This window comes from Kogia breviceps, chromosome 1 (assembly GCF_026419965.1).
Source record: "Kogia breviceps isolate mKogBre1 chromosome 1, mKogBre1 haplotype 1, whole genome shotgun sequence".
Taxonomy (NCBI): domain Eukaryota; kingdom Metazoa; phylum Chordata; class Mammalia; order Artiodactyla; family Physeteridae; genus Kogia; species Kogia breviceps.
This window is the reverse complement of record NC_081310.1, coordinates 73,644,377-73,657,649: the sequence shown is the minus strand read 5'-3', so window position 1 is coordinate 73,657,649 and position 13,273 is coordinate 73,644,377. Positions and strand designations below refer to the sequence as shown.

General features: G+C 36.0%; 1 protein-coding gene across 1 annotated transcript in view; it reads left to right on the top strand.

Moving 5' to 3' along the window:
* SPAG17 (sperm associated antigen 17) overlaps window positions 1–13,273 on the top strand; it is a 229,029-nt gene that overhangs the window by 119,321 nt on the left and 96,435 nt on the right. The window contains exons 19-20 of the mRNA XM_067030751.1: window positions 3,958–4,139; window positions 5,709–5,806. Of these exons, the coding sequence (XP_066886852.1) occupies window positions 3,958–4,139; window positions 5,709–5,806 (280 nt within the window). The remainder of the gene's footprint in view (window positions 1–3,957; window positions 4,140–5,708; window positions 5,807–13,273) is intronic.

The following is a 13,273-nucleotide window of genomic DNA, read 5'->3' as shown; positions in this document are numbered from 1 at the left end:
ATTTAATTGTAAATTTTATTATTTCTCAACTCTTACTTACATGCCATGTTGTCTTGGATGTTTTTTCTTAATGCAGCTGGAATACATTTGTGAGTAATTCTTTCAGAAAGTATCTGTGGGTGGCAAATTTCCTGATTCCTTGCATGCTGAAATATTCCTTATTTTGTTATCTCATTTGAAATATACATATCCATGTTCTCTCATCACGATCAGTAGTAATGATTCTGGGTTTTGTTTAAAATGCAGACTTACTGAAAGGTCCTGAGCATAAGAGAGACATGATATGACTTAAGGATGAAAGGGATTTTCCTACTTGCTCTCTCTAGAATAGACTACAGGGGGTCAAGGGTAGGAACAAGGAGATTTGTTGGGAGTCTATGGCAGCAATCCTAGCAAAAGGTGGTAGTGACAGAACAGGACGACAGTGGTAAAGGGAGTGAGAAGTGATCAGATTCTGAATGTATTCTAAATATGTTTTAAAAAATCACTTCGATTTCCTGACAGATTGGAAGAAGAACATGAGAAACAAGAGTAGTCAAAGATAACTTCAGGGTATTTGACCTATTCAACTCAACCTGATGACAAGTGCAGACTTGCCATCAGCTAAGAGGCCAAAGGGCTTGATGAGCAGTTTGGAGTGGAAGATCAGGAGTTTGATTTGGGGCATGCTGAGTTTGAGATATCTTTTACCTTCCAAATGAAGATGTTGTGTAACCATAATTCATAGTCTACAATTTTCAGTTTATTTCTTTCTCTTTTTTTGGCAAGTAAGGTATTTTATTATTAAAATTTTTTATTATTTTTAAATTTTTATTGGAGTATAGATGCTTTACCATGTTGTGTTAGTTTCTGCTGTACAGCAAAATGAATCAGCTATACATATACATACATCCCCTCTTTTGTGGATTTCCTTCCCATTTAGGTCACTACAGTGCATTAAGCAGAGTTCCCTGTGCTATACAGTATGTTCTCATTAGTTGTCTCTTTTATAACTAATATCAATAGTGTATATGTGTCAATCCCAATCTCCCAGTTCCTCCCACCCGACCCCTTTCTCCCTTGGTATCCATACATTTGTTCTCTATGTCTGTGTCTCTATTTCTGCTTTGCAAATAAGATCATCTATACCATTTTTCTAAATTCCATATATATACATTAATATACAATATTTGTTTATCTCTTTCTGACTTACTTCGGTCTGTATGACACTCTCTAGGTCTATCAACATCTCTATAAATGACCAGTTTTGTTCCTTTTTATGGCTGAGTAATATTCCATTGTATATATGTACCACATCTTCTTCATCCATTTCTCTATTGATGGACATTTAGGTTGCTTCCATGTCCTGGCTATTGTAAATAGTGCTGCGGTGAACACTGGGGTACATGTGTCTTTTCAAAGTATGGTTTTTCTCTGGATATATGCCCAGGAGTGGGATTGCTGGATCATATGGTTACTCTATTTTTAGTTTTTTAAGGAAACTCCATACTGTTCCCCATAGTGGCTGTACCAATTTACATTCCCACAAACAGTGCCAGAGAGTTCCCTTTTCTCCACACCCTCTCCAGCATTTATTATTTGTAGACTTTTTGATGATGGTCATTCTGACTGGTATGAGGTGAAACCTAATTGTAGTTTTGATTTGCATTTCTCTAGTAATTAACAACATTGAGCATTTTTTCATGTGCCTATTGGCCATCTGTATGTCTTCATTGGAGAAATGACTATTTAGATCTTCTGCCCATTTTTTTATTGGGTTGTTTGTTTGTTTTTTTAATTGAGCTGTATGTGTTGTTTGTATATTTTGAAACTCAATCCCTTCTCCATCAGATAGTTTGCAAATATTTTCTCCCATTCTGTAGGTTATCTTTTCATTTTGTTTATGGTTTCCTTTGCTGTGCAAAAGCTTTTAAGTTTAATTAGGAGCCATTTGTTTATTTTTGTTTTTATTTCCATTTTTCTAGGAGACAGATCCAAAAAAATATTGCTGCAGTTTATATCAAAGAGTGTTCTGCCTATGTTTTCCTCTAAGCATTTTATAGTGTCTGGCGTTACATTTAGGTCTTTAATCCATTTTGAGTTTATTTTTGTGTGTGGTATTAGGGAGTGTTCTAATTTCATTCTTTTACATGTAGCTGTCCAGTTTTCCCAGCACCACTTATTGAAGAGACTATCTTTTCTCCATTGTTTTGTATATTCTTGCCTCCTTTTCCATAGATTTTAATTGCCCATAAGTGTGTGGGTTTATTTCTGGGCTTTCTATCCTGTTCCATTGGTCTATGTTTCTGTTTTTGTGCCAGTACCATGCTGTTTTGATGACTGTAGTTTTGTAGTATAGTCTGAAGTCAGGGATCCTGATTCCTCCAGCTCCATTCTTCTTTTTCAAGATTGCTTTGGCTGTTCAGGGTCTTTTGTATTTCCATACAAATTTTAAATATTGTGTTCTAGTTCTGTGAAAAATGCCATTGGGCATTTGATACTGGTTGCATTGGATCTATAGATAGCCTTGCTTAGTATGGTCATTTTACCCATATTGATTCTTCCAATCCAAGAACACAGTATATCTTTCCATCTGTTTGTGTCCTCTTCAGTTTCTTTCATCAGTGTCTTATAGTTTTTGGAGGATAGGTTTTTTGCCTCCTTAGGTAGGTTTATTCCTAGGTATTTTATTCTTTTTGATGCAATGATAAGTGGGATTGTTTACTTAATTTATCTTTCTGCTATTTCGTTTTTAGTGTATAGAAGTGCAACAGATTTCTGTGTATTAATTTTGTATCCTGCAACTTTACCAAATTAACTGATGAGGTCTAGTAGTTTTCTAGTAGTATCTTCAGGATTTTCTATGTATAATACCATGTCATGTGCAAACCGTGACAGTTTTACTACTTCTTTTCCATTTTGCATTTCTTTTCTTTAAAAGAGATCAAGAATTAAAGAAAATAATGAAGCAACTTGAGTATAGAATTCATCTAGCTTTATTTTTTAAAAACTTTTGTCCTCACTTTCATACAATTTGACAGCAACTAATCTTTATTGTCAAACCTAACTATTTCAACCTTTTTCCCTAGCAACAACTTTCTTTGGATATTCATATATTGTAAGTGTACATAACATTTAGTTAAAATAATTACAATAATCAGTATAAATAGAATAAATGGATTTGGGAGCAAATATTACTGAATCCTAGTAAGCAATAAGATGCTGATGTATACATAAATGCACAAGCAGCTTAGGGTGTAGTATTTAGGATGTGGGTATTCAAGGGCCGGTAAGTTTTATAGCAAGAGTACAGTGTTTCAGCTAATCCAGTGAGTCACTTAGCTGGCAGTCAATTAAGATAGTACCTATTGGGCTTCCCTGGTGGCGCAGTGGTTGAGAATCTGCCTGCCGATGCAGGGGACACAGGTTCATGCCCTGGTCCGGGAAGATCCCACATGCCACGGAGCAGCTGTGCCCGTGAGCCATGGCTACTGAGCCTTGCGTCTGGAGCCTGTGCTCCACAACAGGAGAGGCCACAACAGTGAGAGGCCCACGTACCACAAAAAAAAAAAAAAAAGAGAGATAGTACCTATTGTGCTATAAAATTACCCTAAAAAGAGATTTTGCCATATTACTCTCCAATTAATAGCATTGAGAATGACTGTTTCTCCAAACCGTCATCAGTTCTTGGTATTATCAAGCATTTTAATCTTTGGTTTGGATGGAAATATCTAATTTTTAATTTTATACATCTTTAATCGTGAAGGAAGCTGAACAATTTTCAAATGTTTATTGGATGTTTATATATGACTACTTTGTACAAAATATATTCTAGGATATATCGCTATTATATTTGTTACATGGACAATTTAGAATCAGTTCATTTTTTAAAAGTTCATTTGCACAATCAGTATCTTAAGCACTTGTTGACTTTAATATTAACTCAATTGTCACCTGCTGTTCTTTGCTTTTTTAAAGGAATTATTTGGAACTTGTTGCAAAATCCATTCAAGATTGGATCATAAAAGAAGAAGCTGTATATCAGGAAGCTAAAATGGCTGAGGAAATCAGTAGGACCACGAATGAGCTGGAAATAAAATCTTCTGCTGGTACCAAAATTTCTTCTACTAGCAAAATTTATTCTATTAAAAAATCTAAAAATAAGTAACCAGTTGAACTTATACATAAGTCCAAAGACATTCTATTTATTAATTACTCAAGACAGTGAACATTTCAGGATTAAAAAGAGTTGTCCACAAAATTTCTGTGACTCTTCACTTTCCCTAAAAAATAGAATAGCTACATTCTAAATATGATGAAAATATTTGTTGTATATTGATTGATACTTGTCTTATATTGACCATACTTCCTGCCAGATCTGAAAGATTCAATCTATTCAGATCCAGTGTGATACTGAGAAATGCCAAATGTCTTTATTTTGCTGGGATTGATAGGTTCACCTCTCTAAGTTTTGTTGTCAATACGTGGGTTAGATTCAGAGTCAGTATGTCTCTGTAAGAATCATTATGGCTTCCAAAATGAGATTAAAACAAGACCTTCCTTAGAAGAGTAAACAAAATAGTCCCGAGACTAACTGGGAGTTAGAATTTTAAAATGAAGGAAAAACGGATTATTGGGGGCCTGTGACATGGACTCGAGAGGATGTTGGATCAATAGATATTTTCATTTTTGTTGTTGTCAATTTTCATGTCTTTGATGCTGTCAGAGAGAAGAGGGTGAGAAAAAGGGGAAGGATACTTGATAAATAAGTGAAATGTTGAGGTAATTCATCTGGAAAATAAAGATATTTCACTGGGTTCGTACAAAGGAAATGAACTCTGTGTGAATAATACTCATTGTTTCTGTTAACCAAGTTGAGAGTGATTTCCTATAAAGAAGCAAAACTATATAATTTCCAAAGTTTTTGCAACCACTGTAAACTACCAAAGGAATTTGTGCTTGGCTTGATTCGAAAATAAAACTTGAAAAACCAAGTCAAAGATGAAGCATTCACCTTTCACCAAAATGGTTACATAATCCATCCATCAACTCAGCCTTCCTCCTGATGGGGTGCAGCAGGACAGCACTAGGTAATTGGAATACTCAATGGGACTATCTAAAAAGACAGGTAGGGCTGCCCTCTCACAATCGTGTCCAGGCCATACTTTACTGTTAGTAGCAAAAATTGTGGGTTGACTGCCTTTTCTTTATTCTGCTTCTGAGCAGAACCAAAAACTTAATAATTATCTGGGTGTCTATGGACCAAATTCAGAAAATGGTTTATTTGGAATTGGGATTAGAATATACCTGTTAGGTATTGCATTCATTTTGAGGCCTCTGAAGTCAGGACAGATGTAAATCTTCACAATAGAATAACTATAATGGCAAGAGGAGGGCTTCAGTATAGAAAGAAAAGTTAAATTTGTTCTGTTTGGTCTTAAGGGGTTAAATTAGGATTAATTAGGTTAAAACTCTAGTGAGAGAGAGTCCAGTTCAATAAAATCTTCAAAATCTCAGCACTTTGAGAATGGAATGTACTGCCTCCACAGATGGTGAGTTGTTCATTCCTAAAAGAGCTCAGTTCCACTTCAGATGTCCACTCTACAGATGGCAAAGAAAGAATTCAGAGATGAGTGAATGGGGATCCCCTACAACCCAGATGCTTGGTCCTTCTATAAAGCCTTATTTTAGAGAGTTTTACTAAGAAGTTTCATTTTCTCTGGTTATAGGTAACAAAGAAATGAGCAAAACAGAGATATCAGATCAAGAAAAAGAAAAAGAAAAGGAGAAGGAAAAGATTCCTTTTATTTTAGAAGGCTCTCTCAAGGTAATCAAGGAAAGAAAAATGACACTGACAAATCACAAATTCAAAGTTATTTTGTGCTAGTTTGTGTGGTATAACAGGAAATGATCTTTTTTCTAAACTTGAAATGACAATCTCTCCACCAAGCTGTCTCCTTCACCAGATGATAAGCCTTTAGGAAACTGTGCCCAAATCCAGGGCAGTGCCTTGTTCATAGTTGGTAAACTCTCTCTCTGCATCTGCTGCAGGAAGTTGTTTTTGTTTGCATTTTTATTGGAATTTTTAATTACAAAAGTAATACATGCTTTTATAAGAAATCAAACTTAACCTGGCTGTTCTAAGACCCTGAAGTCAGAAATATTAATGATTTGGCATGTTCTATGCTCATACAAGCATGCATGCACAAATATAAGAGGGTATTCATGTTTGGTTTTGGTTTAGGTTTGGTATGTTTCTTTTTAACTCTGCTACATGCTCTTTTCTCTTGGCAACACATCATGAATATCACTTCTGGACAATATCTAGAGATCTAACTTATTTTCATAGCATTATATTAGTCTATGATTTGGATGTTCCTTAATTTATTAAACAATTTCCTTCATAATAAATAGCACTTTTTTCTATTTATACAGAAATATTTAACTTTTATGTAGTCAAATCAATCATCTTTGGCCAAAATTTAAAAGACACAATGCCAGATTTTGTCAAGGATGTGAAGTAAAGCAAATTCTTATACACTGCTGATTGAAGTATAAGTTGGTACTTCCACTTTGGAAAATTGGACATACATACTAAAGTTAAGCATATGATTTCTCTTTAACCAAATAGTTTCACTCCTAAGTATATACCTAATATACTTATGCATGCATGTGTTCACCAAGACGCATGGACACAGTTTTTCTTGCAGCATTATTTTTAATTCTCCTGAACTGGATACAATTCAAAGATTCATCAGCAGAATGCCTAGAATGGTTCATGTAATGAAATGCAATGCAGCTCTGGAAATAAATGACATATAGCTACAAACAGAAATATGGATGATCTCACACACAACATGTTAAGCAAAAGAAGAGAAAGTTAAAAGACTATATACCTATGTAGGATTTCATTTACATAAGTTTTTAAATAGGCAAAGCTAAACTAATGTATTAAAAATTAGGATGATATTTGCCTTTGGGCCAGTACAAGTGGGTGGTAATTGAGGAGAAGCTGAGGAAGGCTTCTGGGGAGCTGGAGATCATCTGTTTCTTGACCTGGTGGTAGTTTTACAGGAGCACTTACTTGGTGGTAATTCATTCAGCTGTTCACTTAGGATTTGTGCTCTTTTTGTATGTATGTTACAGCTTGTCAAAAAAAGGGTTTTAAAAATCTTTCTTTTTTTTTTTATGGTTTTAGGGCTTCTGTGTTTTCGGTTCCATAAGGTTGATTCCATCTTGAGTTTGTATGTTAATTTTCCTGCACTCTCTTAGAATATTTTCATAGATATCATTTTTATATTCAGAGATCTAATCTATTTGAAATACATGTTTTGTAGCATAATGTAAGGGTCTTTTTCTCTGCCCAGATGGACTGTCATTTTACTAGTACCATTTAATTAAATGTAATATTAATCCCCACCCCTTAAACAAATGGGAATATTGATATGTCACATATTAGGTACCCATTTTTTAATCCATTTTTAAAGATCCCTATAAAATGATAAGAGATATCCTGAACTCTTCTGAACACTATAGTGTCTACTGAGTGTTCGTGTCCTTCAAAATTCATACGTTAAAAACCTAATCCCAACGTGATGGTATTTTAAACCATGTTTGAATGCTGTATTCTGTTTCAGTCACCCACTTAATTATTCTTATACAAGTACCATACTATTTTAATTACAGTAGCTTTGTCGTAAGCTTATAGATTGTGTAGGCAGGAGCTGATTTCCCCACCTCCATCAGTATGCAATAACCCTCAAAAGAGCATTGGTTAAGATTGGTGAGCTTCTCTGGCTTCTTGGTATTAATGGTAAAAATAATTACATGGCAAATCTTTAAGTTTATTATTATTTGCTGCTTAATCTTATTAAATTTTTAAAGTACCTGTTGGTATTGAAACTAATATCTATTGGGGTTTTATTCCCTTTATTTAGAAGATATATTGAATTATGAGATTGATTTAACAATATGAATAACCTTCGTATTTCTAAAACAAACTTCTCTTCAGCATTTCCTAAAGTTTAGTCCTTATCCCATGAAACCACATATGCCATAATTGCCTAGGTATCTCTTGGGGGAGGAGAGACTTAAAATATACATGTTTTCACTCCATCCTAACTGATCTTTGGGAATAGAACCGAGGAATTTTAATTTTTAATAAGCCCTGGGTCCATCTTTATGTACATTATTGATGAAAAATTATAGCACCATTTTTTTCATGGAATGTTATTGTAATAATATTTTAATTAATAATTTAATATTTAATTAATATTTATTTTAATAAACAACTGACTGTTCTGATAGTATTTTATCTAGAATTTTTGTGTCTATGATGAATGAAATGATAGGCTTTTTTGTTGTTCTTAACAAGCATTACTATTAAGGTTATGTTGGCTTCTTTTTTGGGGGGGGGCACTGCACCTCACAGTATGTGGAACTTCCCTGAACAGGGATCGAACCCACACCTCCTGTAGTGGAAGCATGGAATCTTAACCACCAGACCACCAGGGAAGCACCATGTGTTGGCTCCTTTTAAAAATTTAGGTATAGTTGATGTACAGTATTATATAAGTTACAGGTGTTCAATATAGTGATTCACAATTTTATAAAGACAGCAATGGCTACTACAAAGGCAGCACCTAATCAAAAGATTGTGAAGCCTGTGAAGGTTCCTGCACCCCAAGTTGGTGGAAAGCACTAAGTTGGCAGATAGATTTTCAAATAAAGATCTGACTATAACTAAAAGAAAAATCACTACATTTATAGTTGTTACAAAATATTGGCTATATTCCCTGTGTTGTACAATAGATCCATGTAGTTTATTTTATACCTAATACTTTGTACCTCTTAATCTCCTTCCCCTATATTGCCCTTCCCCCTCCCTCTCCCCACTAGTAACTACTAATCTGTTCTCTATATCTGTGAGTCTGTTTCTTTTTTGTTATATTCACTAGGATTTTTTTGTATTTTTTAGATTCTACATGTAAGTGATATCATACAGTATTTGTCTTTCTCTGACTTATTTCATGTAGCTTAATACCCTCCAAGTCTATCCATGTTGTTGCACATGGCAAAATTTCATTCTTTTTACAGCTGAGTAGTATTCCATTGTATATATTTATATCACATCTACTTTAGCTGTGCATCTGTTGATGGACACTTAGGTTGCTTCCATATCTTGGCTATTGTAAATAATGCTGCTATGAAATTTGGGTGCATGTTGGCTTTGAAAATGAATTAAGGAAGCACAGCAAGGTTACTGTATGCAAGATTAACATAGAAAAAAAAAATCGCTGGAGTTCCTATTCACCAGCAATAACCGATTAGAAAATGTAACATAAAACCAATATCATTCACAAGAGCAACAAAAACTATAAGGTGCCAAGAAAAATAAATTAATAAAATATTTTTCTTTATGAAGAAAGTTACAACATATTATTGAAAGACAATAAACACCTGAATAAGTGGGAAAATATACCATTGTCATGGATGAAAAGACTCAGTTTAGGATATGAAATATATATCTTTAAAAGTATATACTCGGGCTTCCCTGGTGGCGCAGTGGTTGAGAACCCGCCTGCCGATGCAGGGGATACGGGTTCGTGCCCCAGTCCGGGAAGATCCCACATGCCGCAGAGCAGCTGGGCCCGTGAGCCATGGCCGCTGAGCCTGTGCGTCCGGAGCCTGTGCTCCGCAATGGGAGAGGCCACAACAGTGAGAGGCCCGCGTACCACAAAAAAAAAAGTATATACTCATACTTTCTTTTGTTTTGGTTTTTTAATTATTTATTTATTTATTTTTGGCTGTGTTGGGTCTTCGTTGCAGCCTGCGGGCTTCTCTAGTTGCAGCGAGCAGGGACTACTCTTCTTTGCAGTGTGTGGGCTTGTCGTTGCAGAGCAGGGCTCTAGGCATGCGGGCTTTAGCACTTGTGGCAAATGGGCTAGGTAGTTGTGGCTCACTGGCTCTAGAGTACAGGCTTAGTAGTTGTGGTGCACGGGCTTAGTTGCTCCACTGCATGTGGGATTCCCAGACCAGGAATCGAACCCGTGTCCCCTGCATTGGTAGGTGGATTCTTAATCACTGTGCCATCAGGGAAGTTCCATGGGGCTGTTTTTAAATTGGTACTTTTTCATATCTGTGCCAGGCTGACCTCTTCTAGGTCCTGAGTCAGGTCAGCTCGTTTGGGTTTTGTTAGTTACATTGGTTGATTTTGTTTTCTGCTGTGTTCCATGCACACACTTAACAGCCATCCACTTCTGCTCAGAGCTAAAAGTGTATTCAGCTTTTCTGATATAATCCTGTTGAAGTCCATCAAGACCCATCTTCACTGAAAGAGCAATTAAGGCTCCTTCCCGTTGGTTTCCCCATTGGAGTGTTGTTTCTAATTACAGCATCATTGCACACACAGCCCCCTCAACAGTTCTGCTAACAGATGGGTTATAGAATCCATGAACAAAATCACCATCAACAATCACTTCCCCAAATGGATTGTAGCCAACTCCAGTAACCTTAGCACGCAGGACATCTGAAGTAAATATGTAGGTAACAGTCATTTCATTCTTCGTCAGGGTTCCAGTTTTATCTGAACAAATCACGTTACAGCAGCCCAGAGTTTCAACAATAGGTAGTTTTTTCACCATGGCCCTTTTCTTCACCATTCTCATAACACCAATTGTTCTGTTTCCAGAACAATACAAGGAATTATTAAAATGGCTTCCTCTCTCCCAACCTGTGTTTAAATTTTATCTTGATTTTTTTTGTTCCCACAAATTAGACATTATTATTGTCATTGCTTTATACCGTCAATGTTATTGAGATTTAGCCCCATGCTTACCATTTGTTTTGTTGAGCACTTCTTCTCACATCTTCTATTTTGGGAGTATTTCCTTTAGAACTTCCTTTAGTGGGGGTTTGTTGCTATTGAACATGTCTGAAAAATGGTTTTACATGTCTGAAAAATGGTTTTACTTTACCCTTATTCATTAAACATAGTTTTAATTTATAAAATTCTTGGTTGACATTTTTGTATCCTGTTCGTACTCTCAAGATTTTTTTCCACATTTTTCTACCTGATGCTGTAGTTGTTAATATTGGGTTGGCCAAAATTTTGTTCAGGTTTTTCCATAAGATGTTATGGAACAGACTTTTTGGCCAACCCAATAAATTGACTGTCAATCTAACTTGTCATTCTTTTATAGACAGTTCATCTTTTCTCTCTAACTGCTTTAAAAACATGTGATGGTGTGCTGGCAAATGTTTAGCATTAGCTCTCTAGGAAAAAAACTTCTGTATAGATAGATAGTTTATTCTAAATTTTATTGATATATGGTATGTATAGCACACAATTTACAAATAATAAAATATGTAATACTCTTTATTGTAAATTCCAGTTAGCCAGTTGATTCTCACAAAATTACTTTCATTGATTTTTACTAAGCTCTTACATCTTTAGCCAGCCTATAGTTGCAATTGACAAACAAGTGTAGTTCCACAATGAATGCTGATTGATATTTTCATTTACATGAGCAAGTAAGACAAAAGTGAGCAACAGAGGGATATGTCTCACTTATTCACCAATGACATTAGCAACTTCTTTGCTGAATCAGGTAATAGTTTTTAAACACTGGAAGAATATTTCCCCAATTTTTTTTGTGCTAGTTACAATGTAACAGATCAAAACACAACACACTGCATTATTAGCATCTTCTCCATCATTTTTTAAAGTCTATATAATCAACGAGCAGTCAATAAGTCCCTGATTTGTAGCATTTGCTGATCTCTGCAGTGTAAATACTCCCATCATGGCTGACTTCAAGCTACTGATAGGATGTCACTGTATGCGGAGTTGGAAACAATATGCAGTAGCACACTATTATAGTTCTACCATACAGATACAATTTACATAGATAACCCCGAGGGCATAGATCAGGGGTCCCCAACCCCCAGGCCGCTGACCGCTACTGGTCCGTGGCCTGTTAGGAACTGGGCCGCACAGCAGGAGGTGAGCTGTGGGCGGGGAGTGAGGGAAGCTTCATTTGCTGCTCCCTTTCACTCCCCATCACTCACATTACCGCCTGAACCGTCACTAGCGTTACCGCCTGAACCACCCCCCACCCAGCCCTGTCCGTGGAAAAAATTGTCTTCCACTAAACCGGTCCCTGGTGCCAAAAAGGTTGGGGACCGCTGGCATAAATCGTAGTTAAATGTAACAAAATAGTTAGGAAAGTGGTACGTTTTGAGTATTTATTGCCTTTGTTTTTAATAGTATTTTATTGTGCATTTGTATCGTTTGATTTTAAGAATGGATGTGGTTAAAACTGGCTCGCAGAATTCCTGAAAATTTAACAATAAACTCTCCAAAGTCAATATGACCCAGGTCCAGCACATCACTATCATTTCCTGGGTTTGATTCACTGGTTAGTGTCTTTCATCAGCTCCAGAAATGTCTCATCCATTATCTGTTCAAAACTGCCTTTTCAAAAATCCTATTCCATTTCTAATAGGGCTTTCAAACTCACTGATTTTTGATATGCTCTTATTTTTACTGATACTTTTGATGCCTCCTTTTCTTTCTTTAAGCATATTACTTATTTTGTATTCTCTGTTTGATAATTCCAATATCTGCAGTCTTTGCAAGTATAATTTCAGAGTTTGTTTCTTCTTCAGGTTTTTGATTTTGACTTAGTTTCTCACATTTTGTGATTTTCCTTTGTGAACTCACATTTTGCCCACAATCTTTTCAGAATACTTTTAAGGTGATGTACATTTTGGCCACAAATCTATGTGAGGACAGGCTTGTGGTTAAGAGTTCTCAGGGCCAATTTCCTCTTGCCCTCTCTGCTCCTACTTTAACTCAGGGCCAGGGAAGCTGACTAGGTTTCATGATTTTACTCTATGGGGCAAGATTTTTTTCTAGTTCACTCAGTGAAGGTGCCATTTAAAAAAATACCCGTGCTGTTCACAGCTCTCTGGTCTCCTGGGTTCTGGCTGTAGTCCCTATAACTCCCAAAACCCGAGTTCTTGGCTTCCAGGGTTGGGCAGATAACCCTGGAAAACTGCTGTTCTCAGTGCTTCCTTCCCTCATTGAATTAGTGCTTTCTCATATTTTTTACTTTGCTGCCAGCACTGCTATGCATTACAATGATGATTTGATATTTTAGCCATCATTTCTGAAATATTTTATGCGAGGAATGTTTCTTTGGACATCTAGTCTACCATACTGCTGATTAACCATGTTTATAGAACCTAAACTGGGGATTGAATTCTTGTGGAAAAGTATAAGAGCCAGGGA